Consider the following 16716-nt stretch of genomic DNA (forward strand, 5'->3'; position numbering starts at 1 on the left):
AAATCTTCAATTACTTTTAGTCCAAATCTTTCTGCTGAACACAAATCACAGGTTTATACTGCTCTTAATATGCCACCAAATGAATCCTATGAAATTTACTTGGGCCTTCCAGCTTTCATTGGCCGAAACAAAAACCAAGTTTTTGATGGCATTAAACAAAGGGTTTGGCGCAAATTATGGGCTTGGAAGCGGAATCTGTTTTCTGCTGGAGGTCGTGAGATTTTAATCAAGGCGGTTGCTCAAGCTACGTCTATTTATACAATGTCGATCTTCAAAATTCCTTATGGATTATGTCATTGTTTACAGCAGATGATTATGAAATTTTGGTGGAGTAACAACAAGGATAAATGCATTTACTGGAAAAAATGGAACTTGTTATGCCAACCAAAAGCTAAAGGGGGATTAGGATTTCGTGATCTTCAAAAATTCAATCAAGCCCTCTTAGCAAAACAAGGATGGAGAATGCTTCAAAATCCTGAATCTCTTCTTAGTCGTTTTTTCAGGGCAAAATATTTTCCCTCCACTGATTTTCTTCATGCTGCACTTGGATCATCTCCATCTTATGTGTGGCGCAGTATATTATGGGGAAGAGACTTGCTTTCAAGGGGTATCCGTTGGCAAATTGGCTCTGGTGATAACATCAAAGTATTCCGAGATCCTTGGCTTTTACGTCCGTTATCATTTAAGCCTATAACTATACCTCAACATCAATTGGAAGATATGCGGATTAGTGAGTTGAGATTGGATTCAGGATCATGGAATTGGCAGCTAATAGAAGGGATTTTGTGGAAAATCGATCATGATGAACTACGCCGTTTTCCGATTCAAGCTCTGTCAGGTAACGATAGAATCATTTGGCACTATAATCCTAATGGTGTTTTCTCAGTCCGATCAGCCTATTTCTTAGCATTAAATGATGGCATAGAGAGCAGCAAGAGTAGTTCGACAGGGAATGAAAGATTCTTCAAAAAACTATGGCATCTTAATATCCAGAACAAGATTAAGATCTTTGTATGGAAAGCTATACATGCTATACTCCCATCCTGTCATCACTTAGCTTCGAGAGGTGTCCAGATTGATCCTTTGTGCCCTCGTTGTGGTTTATCTAATGAGCATAGCTTCCATGTTCTATGGCACTGTCCTTGGGCGAAAAATGTGTGGTCTGAATCAGCTCTTTGGCCTATGTTATCCAGGTTTCGGGGACATAATTTCATGGAACTTTGGTGCTGGACAATATTGAATGGATCATGTGACGATGTGGGTTGTTTTGCAATGATATCCTGGAGTATTTGGCTCGCCAGAAATCAATGGGTGTTCGAAGGTCGGTCAATGCATGGTAGAGAAGTGGTGTCTCGTGCAGGTGATATTTGGTATCAATTCTTTTCTTCTATACCTGTCAGCATCAGCAGTACCAATAATGAACCTCACTTGACTCATTGGAATGCACCTCAAGTTGGGAGCTTTAAGATAAATGTGGATGCTGCCGTCTTTGATGAATCCGATTTCTTCGGTGTAGGGATGATTGTTCGAGATGATAAAGGTATGTTCTTAATGGCTCGTGCAAGCTGTCTTGAGGGTGTCTTAACACCTTACCTGGCTGAGTTAATGGCTGTTCGAGAAGGTATTATTTTAGCCTATCATCTTCAGTGGACCAATGTCATTGTAGAAACGGATGCTTGTAATGTAGTGGAATCTATTCGTCATCCTAATGCTTATGCACCTGAGGCTTCCATAATCTCTTTTATCAGAGGGCTTATGCTACAAACATCTGGACTCACCGTCACTTTTTGTCGACGTTCAGCCAACAAAGCTGCTCATGAACTTGCTTCCTTTGGTCTTAAAAATTTGGTGGCTGTTGATTACAAAGATTGTAGTCCTTTTTACTTAAGTCAATTTGTAAGAAGTGACTTTATTTTATGATCTATGATTATATCAGTTTCTTCAAAAAAAAAAAAAATATATATATATCTCTATAAATAATTATATATACTATTATAGAAAATAAGCCTGTCCGAGCGCCATTGCATATGGGCTTACTTATTTTACGGGCCAATACAAAATGGGCTCCCCCAAAAATGAAATAGGAATCATTCGAGTTCACGGGTTTGGAATTGTTGACTGCCATCCAAATTTATTAGAACCTCAAATTCTTCACTACATCTAAGAGGAGATATAATAAAAATTTTGATACGTCTTCTATCAATTATGTTCATCATTGACGTGTCACTCACTTAATAAATATATGATTTATATATGTAGAGACAGACACGGTTGGTTGGTGAGATCAGTTGACGGAGAATATATCAAAATGAGTGGGTCTCACGTGAGACCATCTCACGGATCTTAATATGTGATACGGGTCAACCATACTCATATTCACAATAAAAAATAATACTTTTCACATAAAAAAGTAATACATTTTCATAGATAACCCAAATAAAAGATCCGTCTTACAAATATGACCCGTGAGATCGTTTCACACAAGTTTTTGTCAATCAAAATTATATATATTTTAAAGAAAAATAATGAGAAAAGAAACATTGGATCCCCTTGTCACCATGTACCGAACTAGCAGCTCACTGTACACACACGTGCCATCATCCTGTCACCGACGAGCGCCATTAATGCAATTTGGTAGGAAATCAACCAGACAAACACGCACATAAAATATTCATATTACCCTGTGTCTGTCTGTGTGTGTGTGTGTCTGTGTTGTACCAATCAAATTTTACTCTGCATCATGCAAATGTATCTGGTGATAAAATTTCATTTCGTACATTGCACCACAGCCCTGCCATATTCTTAATTCCCTCCGCCGTATTCTTTGTTTTCTCTCTTGAATTTGTACCAAAATATCGTAATCAAAATGATTTAGACTAGTCAAAGACACCCAGGACCGATGTTGCCATATCATTATGATGTCGTCTGATCTCTAATTTAACGAATTAAATTTGAATCCTTACATCCACCTTCTCCAAATCACATATTGGTTATAAATTAATTATTGATATTATGAATTTATACATTTTTTATGTTATTTTTCTAATAATGATAGACATTATAATTGCTAATTTCATTAAAAAAACATAACGTAAAAATTTGTATGAGACGGTCTTACGGGTCATATTTTGTGAAACATATCTCTTATTCGAGTCATCCATAAAAAAATATTATTTTTATGCTAAAAATATTACTTTTTATTGTGAATATCGTTAGGATTGACTCATCTGAGAGATAAAAACTCGTGAACCCGTCTTTCAAAAACACTACTCAAATATAATGGCGTCGTCATGCACCTTTATCTAGTGATACAAAAAAAGAGAAGAAAATATCTCGAATTTGAGATCCAATTATGACATAAAATTTGCTAATATGTCAACTATAGACTAGCTTGATAAATAATATAGTTATGTCCCCTAAATCTTGCACTAATTAAACACACCGACAGCATAATCTTAGAATAATGATGTTCTTCCCCAACAACCTTCAACACAAAAGCATCCTTTTACATTTTAATTTTTTTACAAAAACTTACATGTCTTTAATTTATTCGAAACATCCATGCCTCATCCATGCCTCTACGTGCAATTTGTCATTTTCCTCCACATTCGTTGTCTCTTTTCAACTATATATATACATATACATAACACTGCAGTATTTCATAAATCTCGAGATCCCATAAATCTCCACGTATTTTCTTGGAAAACATATACTTTTTCCTTGAAAAAAAACAATGGGTCTATCACATAATCCACGCACAATTTTTTCGAGCCTTCAAGAAGATTTGGATCAAAGGCCATTAATGCTGAAAGATTTTCTCAAAGATGATCGCAGCCAGTCTTGTTCATCTTCATCCTCACCAATTGGCTCTGATCGGTGGTACCCAATAAAAGTTTCTGGAAAGTCGAACAACCCGTTAAACGTACAACTCTTAAGCCGATCCAAATCTGCTGCAATGCATACCATCTCCGCCTTGCACAAGGTGGTTAACTTAGTCAAGATTATACCTTTCACCTCCGGAAGAAAGGGTAAAAACGATATTTCACGAGAATCCCCAAAAGTCAAGGTCAAGGACATTTTGCGATGGACTTCCTTTAAGGACTTGGACCTGGAAAAATCCACGCCGTTGGATAATTTGACCTCGATCACCGTGGACTCAGCTAGTCGTAGCAGTAGTACCAGTAGTTCGTGGTCGAGTTCTAGCTGGAGTCAAAGTGACTCGACAGCAGACGATTTACCATGTTGCTGCAGTGAAAGTAACGACTACTTCAATAATATTAGTGATGATATGTTGAGGAAGATTCCTAAGGTAATGTTTATTTTATTTTTATTTAGTCAAACGTTTGGAGGGTTGGAATATTAATCATGCACACCGTTGGTTGATTTTTTACAACTTTATGTTTGTCGGTAGTCTGTCGAAGAATATTCAAGGTTGTTAGCTGACTAAATTTTATGGCAAGAATATATATTTAGGAGAAAATGGTAGCATTTAATTAATTTGTTTGACTTCTAATTTCGAGCTGGCACCCGATATTTCATAACTCAAATTTTTATATTTTTTCCCTATTTGTTAATTTAATCTGTGCGTGTAGGAAGAATGGCCATTTGAAGAGTCTGATCAGCAAAGCCCAACTTCAGTGCTTCATGATTCTCTATTTCTTGAAAGTGAAAGACCTGTTAGTTCTTGTCATACAAGCGTTTCCAACAACGTTGCTGAAGGTACTATATATGCTTCAAAGCTAAGCTTTGTTATTTTTCTTGGGTTAAATAACAATAATTTGAAACCAAGTTCCATGAACTCAAACATGATCACAAATTTGCAGGGAGAAAACATGTGCTGATGCGTATAATTCAAGAACACGAGGTTGGAAAAAGTGGGAGCTTGGAAGGAGAAAGGGTAGCGGATGAAGTTGAAGAGAAAGCTAAGGGGTTACTCAGTCAAGTAATGGAAACAGATGGCGAAGCCCATGATGATCATTTGATACTAGATTTCTTCCAACACGAGCTTTCTACGTTCGGAAAGTTGGACGATTTAGGGTTCAATGGCAAGATTCTGGAGGTTGCAAAGTCTTGGAAGAATGGAGAGTGTGAGGAGTTGTTTGAGTGGGAATTGCAGGACAAAAGAGTTGCTTTTGTTAGAGATATGGAGAGGGAAGTGGGGTGGACGAAGTTCGGTTGTGAGGTAGAAGAGATGTGTAAGGAGTTGCAAATAGAGGTGTGGAGTAAGCTATTATGTGAGGTTTTGAATGATTTTCATGCAAAATGACTTCATCTATGGCAAAACCTGTAGCTCTATAAGTTTCTATTGGATATATCGGGTGTATGTAGAGTCAGTAGAGATCTTTTATGTACAAAATTCGTATAAATATCGAAGAAAATCTAATAATGCAAGGGTTTCACTTTTAAATTTAGAAGTATATCGAGTTTTTAATTAGTTCATTCATTTTTGTAAATTTTAAAATTCAAGACAGGAGCTGCTCTATTTACACTTCGTAAAGGAAAGATAGTAAGTCTAGCTTACCTACATACGATGAGGAACTTGCAAGTCGCTATTTTTTTTATAGCCTTGAGTAAACTACAAACCATACTAGTCGATAAACTGCACTTAAAAAGATACGTCTGGAAAAATATAGATAAGCAGTCGAACTCATCAACATTGATCAAATTAAACAATCACTTAGTATATCAGCTTGAACACTCTAGAAAACATCATGTTCATCTTACACGTACAAGATAATCAACTGAACATTAACACTGCCAAGTTTATTTTGGGAGATTTGAAGGTTAAAAAGCGTTCCAATATTTTCCAGAAAAAAATTCAATAAAATATATTTCGAAAAGTTAAACGGAAAAGCATAGCATATTTAAGTGCTACTATATATGTCATATGTGCCATGTACGTAATAAAGATGGGAACCTCACACGTGTAGATTAGTAAATCTTGACCCACTTGCAGCCAACTCGGGTATCGACACTTGGCCTGCATGCTGGCATGGCTTTTTTTCCTCTATCAATCCACACAAATCTTTATATTCCATCTCCAGTCCGCTGACAAAAGAAGCAGATTAAAGTTAACAAGCATACTCCTAGCACCGAAGACTTTCGAGAACAGTCGATGGCTGATCCTGAAAGCAGCGCCCCATTTCTGGGAGGGAAAATGAGTGATCGTAAGAAGAGGAATGATCGGCCAAAAGAGCCGTGGAAAGGAGAGTTTGCCAAGAGTATTGTGTACGCGGGCCTTGATGCCATTGTTACGTCGTTCTCTCTCATCTCTTCCATCTCCGCCGGCCGTCTATCTTCTGGTACTATTTTACATACTTCAAGCTTAATTCAAGCTTACCCTTTTGACAATTCCTCTCGATGAATCTGGAGTTTGCCATGTAATTATTTAACGAATATTGCAGTGGATGTATTGGTTCTGGGAATTGCGAATCTGGTGGCAGATGGTATATCGATGGGATTTGGAGATTATATGTCGACCAGTACTGAGAGAGATCTCGCCGCGAACGAGAGGTCACTCATGGAGTGGGATGTGGAAAACCACCGGAGGCTTCAGCAGCAAGAATTGCTCCACCGCTATCAGGAACTTGGGATGGATGCTAACGATGCAAACACGGTATATACGTATATAATATATATGCACATGCCTCGTTTTCTCATTCTTGCACGTAACAATCCCCTCTTGGTGTGTCAAGGTTGTCAACATATTCGGCAAATACAGAGACATGCTTGTGGGCGAAAAGATGGCGACGGAGAAAGGGATGCTGCCGCCGGACCAAGCGGAGAAACCATGGAAGAACGGCCTCGTAACATTCGTGGCGTTTCTGATATTCGGGTCTGCTCCAATCTTATCATTCATAATCCTCATCCCATTCACTGACAACCATAACATTAAGTTCATTGGAGCCTGCATTCTTTCGGCTGTAGCGCTCGCTCTTTTAGGCATTGCAAAGGCGAAGATCGCTGGCCAGAATTACTGGGTCTCGGCTGGCATAACTGTTTTCAACGGGGCGATTGCTGGTGCCGCCGCTTATGCAATCGGGTGGACACTTAGGAATGTGGCTGGATTGGAAAATTGAACATGTTTTCAGAGTATCATTTTTTTCTTGAGGCTAATCCTTGAGATATTCTGTTCAGAATATCAATTACATATATTATGGCTTACACTACAATATTCAATCTTTGAGGGTACGATCTATCTTTCATAAGATTTACTGTCGGATATCATCGTTAAATAAAAATAATATAAAAATATGTAGTAACGAACAAAAAGAGACGACGACCTCTCGTTTGATCCTATCAAATTGCCATCTTTAAGCGATACAAAGGAACAAAAATGGATCCAATCCACAGAAATCTAGTTGCCTTCGTTTAATGCCAACTCCAATGCATGCTCCGCCTCTTTCAAAAATCTACGAGTCAGTTGCTTCTGCCCTCGTCTATACACGATGCTACACCATCTGTTTCTGCTCATCGAATGGAAATCAACAGGGCCACTGGTACCACAATAGCCATAGAAAACCAAAACAAAACGGTGCCATCAACTTTGCCACCCGTAAGAACGAGTCTAAGGAACTTGCGCTAAATACACAAGCGTATTATTAACTTCAATTTGTTTATTATACCTTTTCTGGCTTTCGGATATTTTTTGCATGCCGTCTTCCTTGAGCAACTTGGTGTCGTTTTCTTCCGTACCTGAACCCTCTTCAAGTTCCAGCATCCTTCACATACAAAAAACATAAGTAAATGCCGTGATAATAGTGAAAAACTTGCACCATGCTGTGGTGTTTTTATGGGAGGATGAGTAGTCTTTGATTAATGGGGTTCTGCTTAAAGTTTAGTTTAGAAGTTTTGCTGAGCTAAATTGAGTCCAATCTAATCATGTAAGGGACATAGATGGAGTGAGTATAGACTTCAGAAGTAAGAGGGAAAAAAAGTTCACAAGGAATATTGCAGAAACATCGTTCAACTCAGTACATATTAATTGGATCGTGGTCAGTAATGTGTTTTATGAAAATTACTAATTTGCATTGCCTTTAGAGTTGTTACTTAACTGTGCAGAACAATTAATGTGGCAACCGAGCTTTGAAGTTTCAAAATACAGGAAATGACATCGACCCTAGAACATAGAGTTTATGAAAGAACTCAGGACCAACTCACGAGATTCAGTTGTATTGCTCGTAAGTTAGAACGATACACATGCAACCTCATACCTAAAAACATAGTTGTCACGAACTATATTGAACTATATTAAATTGGCACCAGGTTAATCAATAGAGTAAAGGCAGAAACCTACTTCATGTTAAGAAGATCAACAAGTAACTGTAACGCCCTTGAATCCCCGCATGCTTCCCATATTGCTGCTCGAACATCCATTTCAGATGGCTGTTTCTCTTCTCTAGAAACTACAAGCTTTGGGAAAAATGTAGATTTCGGTAGGTCAATAAGATCGAATCCATGTAACCTAAGTCATCAAGATATAATGGCACATTTTTCTGAAGGCATATAGCCAAAATCATTCACAATCCAAGTACTTTTCTTTTTGTATAAAAATAAACATAACACAGCGAGAGAATGAAAATCATGGCAACAGATATAAAACAGAAAGTATAAAAATAAACATAACACAGCGAGAGAATGAAAATCATGGCAATAGATATAAAACAATTGCACACACGACTACATGTATATGTGTGCATCGTGCACGTTATTCAGATTAACACAAGAGAAATTACTGGAACGATGCAACTTTTTTCATAGAAGCTAACATCCAAATAGTTTCCAAAGCAAGACGAATAATGCAGCCAAAACTTAAAACATACTTCTTCAAGTAATGACGAAGCCTTGTAAAGCTCGTTCTCTCTCATCCCTATTGTCCTCAAGGCACTCAAAAACTCTTCAGGAAAAATAAGTTTACTGGCATAAGAGGGCACGCTGCGGTCGCCAGTCCAACTATAATTGAAACCTCGACCATTTGTCTCCTTGCTATTAGCTTCTCCAGATGAACTTTCAGGGAAAAAACCACTGTTTAGCAAACTCCTAGGTAAGAGGCACCTCAACTCGCATTTCTATACAAAGAAGAAAAATGAGAAACCTATTACGTTTAACGAAGTAAAATCTTAGAATGTCAATTCGATTTGATTACTTCTAGAATTTGGTATTTGTGCATTTAATTCATTCTTTTATAATTAAATCTTTAACAGTTAGCAACTTTATTATATATATATAAATTTGTTCAGCACTGAGCTTGTCAATATGAGATGAAAAAAACTGGTACACTATCTTGACCTGTGCTTCAAGAAGCTGCCCTTTGGCCTCGGAAAAAGGAACATCAGAAATAGCTTCCAGAGGATAATGAATCTGCATCGTAGAAAATATAGGCTTTTATCAAGCATTCATAACAACTACTGTCAGTAAAAACTTATATTTTATATGGAGCGGAGAACAGAAAATAATTAAAGAACAAATTCAGGAAATAAATTACCATAAGATAGTCATCTGGATTATCCTCCATAACAAATCCATACAAGTACAGCAACTCCTGCATCAAACTCTGATTGATCATGGAATTTTGAAAAAGAAACAGAAAATTCCTGATTGCTCTAGTCGTCATCTGTATTTCTGATGATTAACCTTGAAATATGTAATTTCACAGCAAACTATCGCATGCACGGATTTTGTTTCACTTTATCAATATTACTACCCTCCTACAGAAGAAAGCTACAAATTCTTGAACAAAAAATGTGATAAGAAAAAGAAAAGTTGTTGAAATAGAAAGAATTATACAAATGTTAGCATGGTCTGCATAAGGATTTTAGAACAAAAGAAATTTTCCTTTTCAATCATTTTTGAAAGCATCTGAAATTCTAAACAAATTATTGCCTCTCCAATGAACAAGATACCTCACAAATTAACAGAGCTGGTTAGATTACAGGTCCAATTGAGAACAAATACAGCAAAACTCTCTATTCAAGTCTTGTAAGAGAAAAGAAAGGAACATCATGTACATTAATACAGTTAAATTCAAGTCGTTATTTCACTCCATGAAGTGAATAGCAAATCTGGTTTTTCAAAAGTAACTACGCTGTCTTTCCCTAACTAGATAACATTTCTTGTTGGAATGCATTGTTTACTAAATTTCCATAAAAAAGAGAATAAATTTGTATTCACCACTTGAAGAAGAAATCAGGTAAGTGTTGTAGTTTGTATGCAGTTCTCATAAAACAATTCAAATAAACCTCTACAAACAAAGTGTCTCCTGGAAAATTCTTCACAGAAGTGTAATATACCTCATTTCCCTTGTTACCATAACTGATAGAAATCTCATTCTCGACTTGGAAATGATTTTTCCCAACTGAAAAACAGTCATTTTATCAGCTACACAGAAATCAGGAGAAGAAAACAGTCGAAATAAATTACATAAAGGCAGCACAATTAAAAAAGCTCCATATGTCTTAGCGACATAAAAATTGGTTGTGACAATGCGTAAATAATTTGTAAAAGGAATAATAAAATCATAATTGACAGAATTGCACATAGCAATTCAAATAATAGCGATCGATTTGGTAAAAAAAGACTTTACAACAAATTTGAAGTGATTTAGTGGACTATTCCAATTTTATTAGATTGAGAAAAGATGCAAATAACACCACCACTAGCCTAAAAATCAATCCTCGTTTTCATTGATTCTTACCTGAAAGTAGGTACATGGAAAAAGGAATTCCGGTTGTTGATCCAGTTCCATCAACTTCCCAAGTTGCTGCAGCTTTTAAGTCTTCAGAGCCAAGCACGCAGAAATAAGAAAGAACAGCAGCAATCAAGATCAGAAATTTCCAAATTATACCACCTTGATGTATAAGGTGAGGAGGAACAAGAAATTTACATTTAATATGACATTCAATTATGAAATTAAAATTAATATAAATAAATGATAAAATTTTCAAGAAATAGCTAAGAAACCTAAAAAAAAGTAGTCAGAGGTGGAAGAAATGTGAAATTTATCGACAGAAATTTAAAAGACACGTGTCTCAATTAGCCGTCTGCGAATTATGGAAAAATCATTGAAGCACGCATATTACCATGATTGCAGAAATCAATGCCGGGGACAAGACCCTCAACCCATATATTCTCAACTTCTAAAGTGGAAGCAACTGCGGAAACTTGGATAGCAGAGTCATTTACCTGGAAATCTGATTCAATTACGAGAAGGCAAACTCTGATATATTTTCATTATGAATGAGAAGAAAATTTACAAAGATCGTATACAGTTGGAAAGAGAAACCTCACTTTTTCCACTTTCAATATTAACCAACTTTTCAACAGAAACATAATCAGAAGGTGCAGCAGGTCTCATGCTGCTTGTTTTTTCTTGCTCTTCGCTTGTTTTGTCTTGCTCTTCTGAAACTCTTGGAAACACATATGAACACGGAAAGGGAATATTTAATGCCCTAGCCCAAAATATAGAATTTGCCCTGCAAAGACATCTAGTGTGCAATATCAGTAGCCTATAACAGGAATTTTGATCGTGTTGTTACATGCAAGCTGAGGAAATAGTACCAAAGGAAGTCTTCAAATATCACTTCACTGCCTAAACTGCAAAAAAGATAGAAAATTGTGAGCAATGTTTGATGAATCCAACAGCTTAGTACACAACTTGAAAAAACATAAATACTTCATTAGTACAAAAGTGTAGAACACGCTAGTATAATTCAAGCACCATGGTTAAAGAACCATCATATAGCAAAAAATTCCATGTCCCCAATATCCAATTGATTTTTCCCCACACTCCACTTATGATCACCTTGTCCTTCAATAAATCACACAGTTGAGAAGCTTAACAAATTTGCCTCATCAACACCATTGGTTTTTTAACCCTCTTTAAAATCGACATAGGATCACTAACATTTGATTCGTGTTTAGATAATTTTAAACGGGTTATTCAAGTTGGTATTTGGGCTCATGTGGTTTGTTTCTCTCTCCCATTCATTAACTTAATGTGGAATTTATTCTTATATTTCTGACCCTTACGGCTTCTTATTTACAAAGGTGATGTATTCCTTCACTTTCCATAGGTGCCAAGGGTTATCCAACAAATGCTTATTTGGTTTACTAGTAAGTGAGTTTTACCTCTAATTTGCTAACAGATCAAGCTATTTTGAATCATAATCCTTTGTTATTCCATTTTATATGCTAAAATGGTGTTTCCTCGTAATTCTTTTTGTAAGTTATAGAGTTTTAATGCACCTTCCTGAATTGCCATCATGAGCCAACAGCTTCTCCACCAATTTCTTCACTTTTTCTTCAAATAGAGACTTTAATTTTTTCTTCTGCAATACAAAACTATCTTCAGTCTCTTATCCTAAATCGTATATAATATAGAACATCAAAAGTTTTTTTTTTTAAAAAAAAAAGACCATGTGGAGAGAGGTTTAAAAAGTAATTTTTTGAACTTGGGAATGTTCTCAGTATCATTATGGTGGGAAAGTATACTTGAAAATCCAAGTAATTAAAGCCAGACAGTTGCATGACTTGCATAAATAAGATGAAACCTGCATTTCAGTAGCCCGATGTAACGTGGTTCCCTTCAGCTCCAAAAGGTCATCTTCAGAAAACCAAAGTGGATTTCCAAATGTATTAGGAAGCATATCAAGATACCTAAAATAAGGATCACAGTCAATATCAGCATTCAAATTAAATCATGCCATAAAAGACTTTTTTCAGCAGCTTTCAACTTCTTGAAGAAGAAAGGAGAATATAACAAAATTTCCTACGCACGGATTCCAATAAGAGTTCTTTCGTAAACGCTCCACCATTAGAAACAGCATTATCAACAATCGATCATCTACCTCCCCTTCATCAAGCATTGCCCTGCATTCAGGTCCAAGCAAAGGATCTTGTAGTACCCTCATAGGAGTAATTGCTAAATCAAGTGGAACCGCCAGCAGAATTCCTGAATTCAGGGCAAGAAAAATCACACAAGTACCTCATCTTGACTTTCAACAAAATGAAAAAATAAGCATGAACAGATTAGTCCAGTTATGCCTTCTGTCTCAGCAACTAGATCCGAATTTTTTTTAACACACTATATATCTTATCCATAAAGATGATTTTATATATTTCACCAAATTCTATGCATTCAACTACAAACATTATGATATCTGTTCATTTACACGCTCACGCCGAAATCGACAAATCAAATATCATAATTACCATGTACCTGCCATTTGATTTATGAACTGCATGTATCGTGTGAGAGGGAACAATGCTTCCGCTTTTACACTGATTGGTTTTCATTTAGAGTTTGGTATTATTAGTACAACATTTAATATTTCCACTCGAAGTAAAAGTAATCGACTCCAGAAAACTGGAAAACTGCCAGTTCCCCAAAAGATTGGATCTTTCATGTTTTTAATCAGTTGTAATGATGGATGCCAAGATTTGAATCTTTTTTATCCATGATTCTTCGAAACTCAAAGAAAAAAGGTAAATACTCAAAATTATCACCCCGGATGGCCAATAATTTTATCCCATGATGCATTCGTGCGTTTCGGCCAGTCGGAAATTATAATTTTCGAATGTAAGAGATTTTCTGCGTGCCTCAGTCCTTGACCAATTGTTAAGTGCATCGCAATGAAGTGGATTCAAATTAATTAAAATTCGCTAAAAGCCAAATTACCATCAGGAGCAACATCAGATGAGTAAACGCCAAAACCTTTGTCCGAGCCACAATATTTGATATCACAACCCCGTAGCTCCACTCCATTCACCTGAATTCAAATGCCAAGTGACAAGTTTCTTCACTTAATAATGATTACGAATAAAATGCACAAAATTAAAGATAAGAATATAAAAATTTAATGCTTGAAGAGATGTCAGGGGACCTTTAGCCACTGAAGAAAAAGCTCGAGCTTTGCTGCTTCTGAACTCGTCTCCATTGTTGAGTACATGCGACTCTGGACTGAGGAAAATAAAAAATTTAACAATTTTAAATAAATGTGTGCTTTCTCAAAAATTGCACTTTGGCACTCAAGGTTTTAAAAATACTATTGTTGTACCATGATTTTTTCTTTATAATTTACTCTGAAAATTCTAGGGCAGGTTTATGCAACAGATCAATTTCCAATAAAATTATACGTCCAATCCATTTATTTACATAAAAACCAACTTTTTTAAAAAAAATTATTTGCTAGATCAATTTATTGTAACCGAGTTTCAAAAACAAGATCACATCCCAATTCCGAAATTGGTGATTTATGCGTCACAAACTACGAGTCATCGACGTCGTAATTTGATAAATTATTTTTCATCATCGTGAAATTAATATATTTTAGGGCATTTTTTGGCTAGGGTTTCAGTTCAGTCATCACATTATTTCCATTAGGCTACTACTTTTCATATAAGTCAGTTTATGCAATTCGTTTTAGCGTAAAATTCAATGGAACTAATTAAGTCGAACCTACATTGGATTACTTCCAAGGAAGGCTATAAATTAATTTAGGTATTAAATGCTTCTCCGATGGAGTCAATTTGGAGAAAGCTATAGATTACAATATATTTTATTAAATTTGGTATTTTTAAACAATCCTAAGAAATAAAAGAAGCAATTCTATCATTCCAAAACAATAGTGAATTTGCTTCTATTTTTCGAAAGAAGTGTATAAGTCGAGTTTTAGGTCAGATGAATTTCACATATAGTTTTATTGTTAAAAATGAAACAATATAATATAAATCAAATATTAAATTTATATCTTATTTATTCACATATTATTTATACGGTTTTGTTCATTATATATACATGGATAGTATTTTTATTCACTCAACACATGATATAAGTTATGCATGGATAAATCATTGTCGCTCATTTTAACCATGAAATATTATATAAACATAAACATGTAATTGAAATTTATTTTCTTATTTTTCTAGACAATAAAAATACATTTTAAATATATATTTTTGAAATTCATAGATCTAAATCAAAAATTTAATTTCCAACTTTCTTAAACTCTTTTTTAAAAATCCATTTACATACCACCATTTTTCTTTTTAAAAAAACTCACACACACCAGTATTTTTAACAAAATAAATGTTTTATCCAATTACACTATTAAATTATTTTATGTTTTAAAATTTAATATTTTCAATATAAAAGAATTATTCCAATTTCGAAACATCGCTGCATTTCCCACGATTCCGAGTCGTTTCTGGCATAATGCAGTCAAAAAGGGGAGTTGAGTCACGTAATACCATAGTGGTCACCCCTTCCGTGCTACCCCCCAAGACCAATAAACCTCCCACTCCTCCAACTTCCGGCGGCGCCACCACCTCCTCATGGCGGCAGACACCACGTCCCGGCTGCGGTTCCCATCAACCGTGCTCTTTATTCTCACCCTCCTGCTGATACTAACCTCGTCCATCCAGGGAGATGGCCATCATCGTGTCTATATCAGAGGAAACCAGCTGAAGAGTCGAGCTTGCGAAGAAATCTATGTCGTCGGAGAAGGAGAAACGCTGCACACCATCAGTGACAAGTGCGGCGACCCTTTCATCCTGGAGAGGAATCCTCAAATCCATGATCCCGACGACGTTTTTCCGGGGCTTGTAATCAAGATCATCCCGTTTAATTAAGCTGTAATATTGATCTTAGCTTCTGGTGAATATTGAATTTCATAGGTTCGTTTACTTTGCATTTGAATATGGGAAACTTAACTGAGTGGCCTGTGAAGAACTGTAGCTCAGTTTCTTCCGGTCTTTCTACAAATCATCGCGTGCATGAAAGTTAATTTCCTCGATCTTTTTTGTTTTGAATCAACTTGCTTTTTGAATACCAGTTTAATATCTTGTATTTATTATAGGAAAAGTACAACAAAATTAAAATTAAAGTCATTGTTCAAAATGTATCCCACAGTTGATTATGTAAACGTATACCAAAATTAAGAAACTGAAACAGTTTTATACGGACTACGGTAATTATGCGACAATTAAATTTTTAACAGGGGCCGACATGTAACTGTTGGGGCCTCCTAAAGTTAACCGATGACTTTATGTCGTACTGTTAATTTATAATTTTATATAAAAAAAATAACTATTCGCTTGAGTCATTTGTAGATCTGTATAATTTTTTATATAGATTTATTATTGCAAATCATCATTTGTTTGTGAGACAAGATGATATTGAATGAAATAAATATGTATAATCAATTAATGACACAAATATTTGTTATTCCATTATTCAATAGACCAAGTCTTTTGAAATGATATCACTGTTAGATTTATAACATAACATTGGTGACGTAGAGGAAGGACGATATAGAAAATAGTCGATAAAAAATTATAGATTGAGTTAACATGCATGATGAATCCACTTAATACTAAAAAAAAAAGTACGTGAAAACCTTCTAAAATAGATTGATGTGAACGTCGACTTCTCAAAAAATCGGCGATATTACAGATGCTTCGTATTGAATCTTAAAACTAATAAATGGTAGTTTATAAAATGAGGAATGATATAATACGCAATAATCAAGATTTTTGTGATGATATCCTGTTCAGACTTTATATGCTATTATTTATTAATTTTAATATTTGGCGTGAGATATTTGTTACATAACATTTGCTTCAATTTATAACCAAATGAAAACTAGAATTAAAATTACCAGGAATGGGAATCAAAACCACAAATGAATGGTTTACGAGAACTGAAATTGCCAATTTTAG

At 35.5% G+C, this 16716-nt stretch overlaps 3 protein-coding genes across 5 annotated transcripts; 2 read left to right on the top strand and 1 right to left on the bottom strand.

The window, feature by feature from the left end:
* The first annotated feature begins 3681 nt into the window (after positions 1 to 3681).
* On the top strand, positions 3682 to 5448 carry LOC140828280 (uncharacterized). The gene is made up of 3 exons (XM_073191269.1): positions 3682 to 4309; positions 4593 to 4719; positions 4824 to 5448. Exons 1-3 carry the CDS (start codon positions 3734 to 3736, stop codon positions 5264 to 5266), a joined length of 1146 nt encoding a protein of 381 aa, XP_073047370.1. The 5' UTR covers positions 3682 to 3733; the 3' UTR covers positions 5267 to 5448.
* Positions 5449 to 5841: 393 nt separating this feature from the next.
* Positions 5842 to 7089, top strand: LOC140826617 (uncharacterized). Its single transcript, XM_073189059.1, has 3 exons — positions 5842 to 6302; positions 6405 to 6616; positions 6696 to 7089. The coding sequence occupies exons 1-3, from the start codon at positions 6116 to 6118 to the stop codon at positions 7077 to 7079; spliced, it is 783 nt and encodes a 260-aa protein (XP_073045160.1). The 5' UTR covers positions 5842 to 6115; the 3' UTR covers positions 7080 to 7089.
* A 105-nt stretch (positions 7090 to 7194) lies between these two features.
* LOC140826616 (uncharacterized) lies at positions 7195 to 14009 on the bottom strand. 3 transcript variants are annotated; one of them, XM_073189057.1, is made up of 16 exons: positions 13881 to 14009; positions 13676 to 13766; positions 12775 to 12949; positions 12549 to 12654; positions 12244 to 12326; positions 11557 to 11592; positions 11287 to 11471; positions 11079 to 11189; positions 10694 to 10774; positions 10290 to 10354; positions 9485 to 9541; positions 9289 to 9360; positions 8823 to 9068; positions 8297 to 8412; positions 7626 to 7721; positions 7195 to 7496 (listed from the first exon to the last, which is right to left on the bottom strand). In XM_073189057.1, the coding sequence occupies exons 1-16, from the start codon at positions 13944 to 13946 to the stop codon at positions 7358 to 7360; spliced, it is 1725 nt and encodes a 574-aa protein (XP_073045158.1). In that variant the 5' UTR covers positions 13947 to 14009; the 3' UTR covers positions 7195 to 7357. The 3 variants fall into 3 exon arrangements, 2 of the variants coding, with proteins under 2 accessions (XP_073045158.1, XP_073045159.1); XM_073189058.1 differs by having other exon boundaries at positions 11079 to 11181; positions 11282 to 11471; XR_012116849.1 differs by having other exon boundaries at positions 7363 to 7496; positions 8297 to 8405.
* Between the last annotated feature and the right edge of the window lie 2707 nt (positions 14010 to 16716).

Source organism: Primulina eburnea, chromosome 3 (genome assembly GCF_022965805.1).
Source record: "Primulina eburnea isolate SZY01 chromosome 3, ASM2296580v1, whole genome shotgun sequence".
NCBI classification, from domain to species: domain Eukaryota; kingdom Viridiplantae; phylum Streptophyta; class Magnoliopsida; order Lamiales; family Gesneriaceae; genus Primulina; species Primulina eburnea.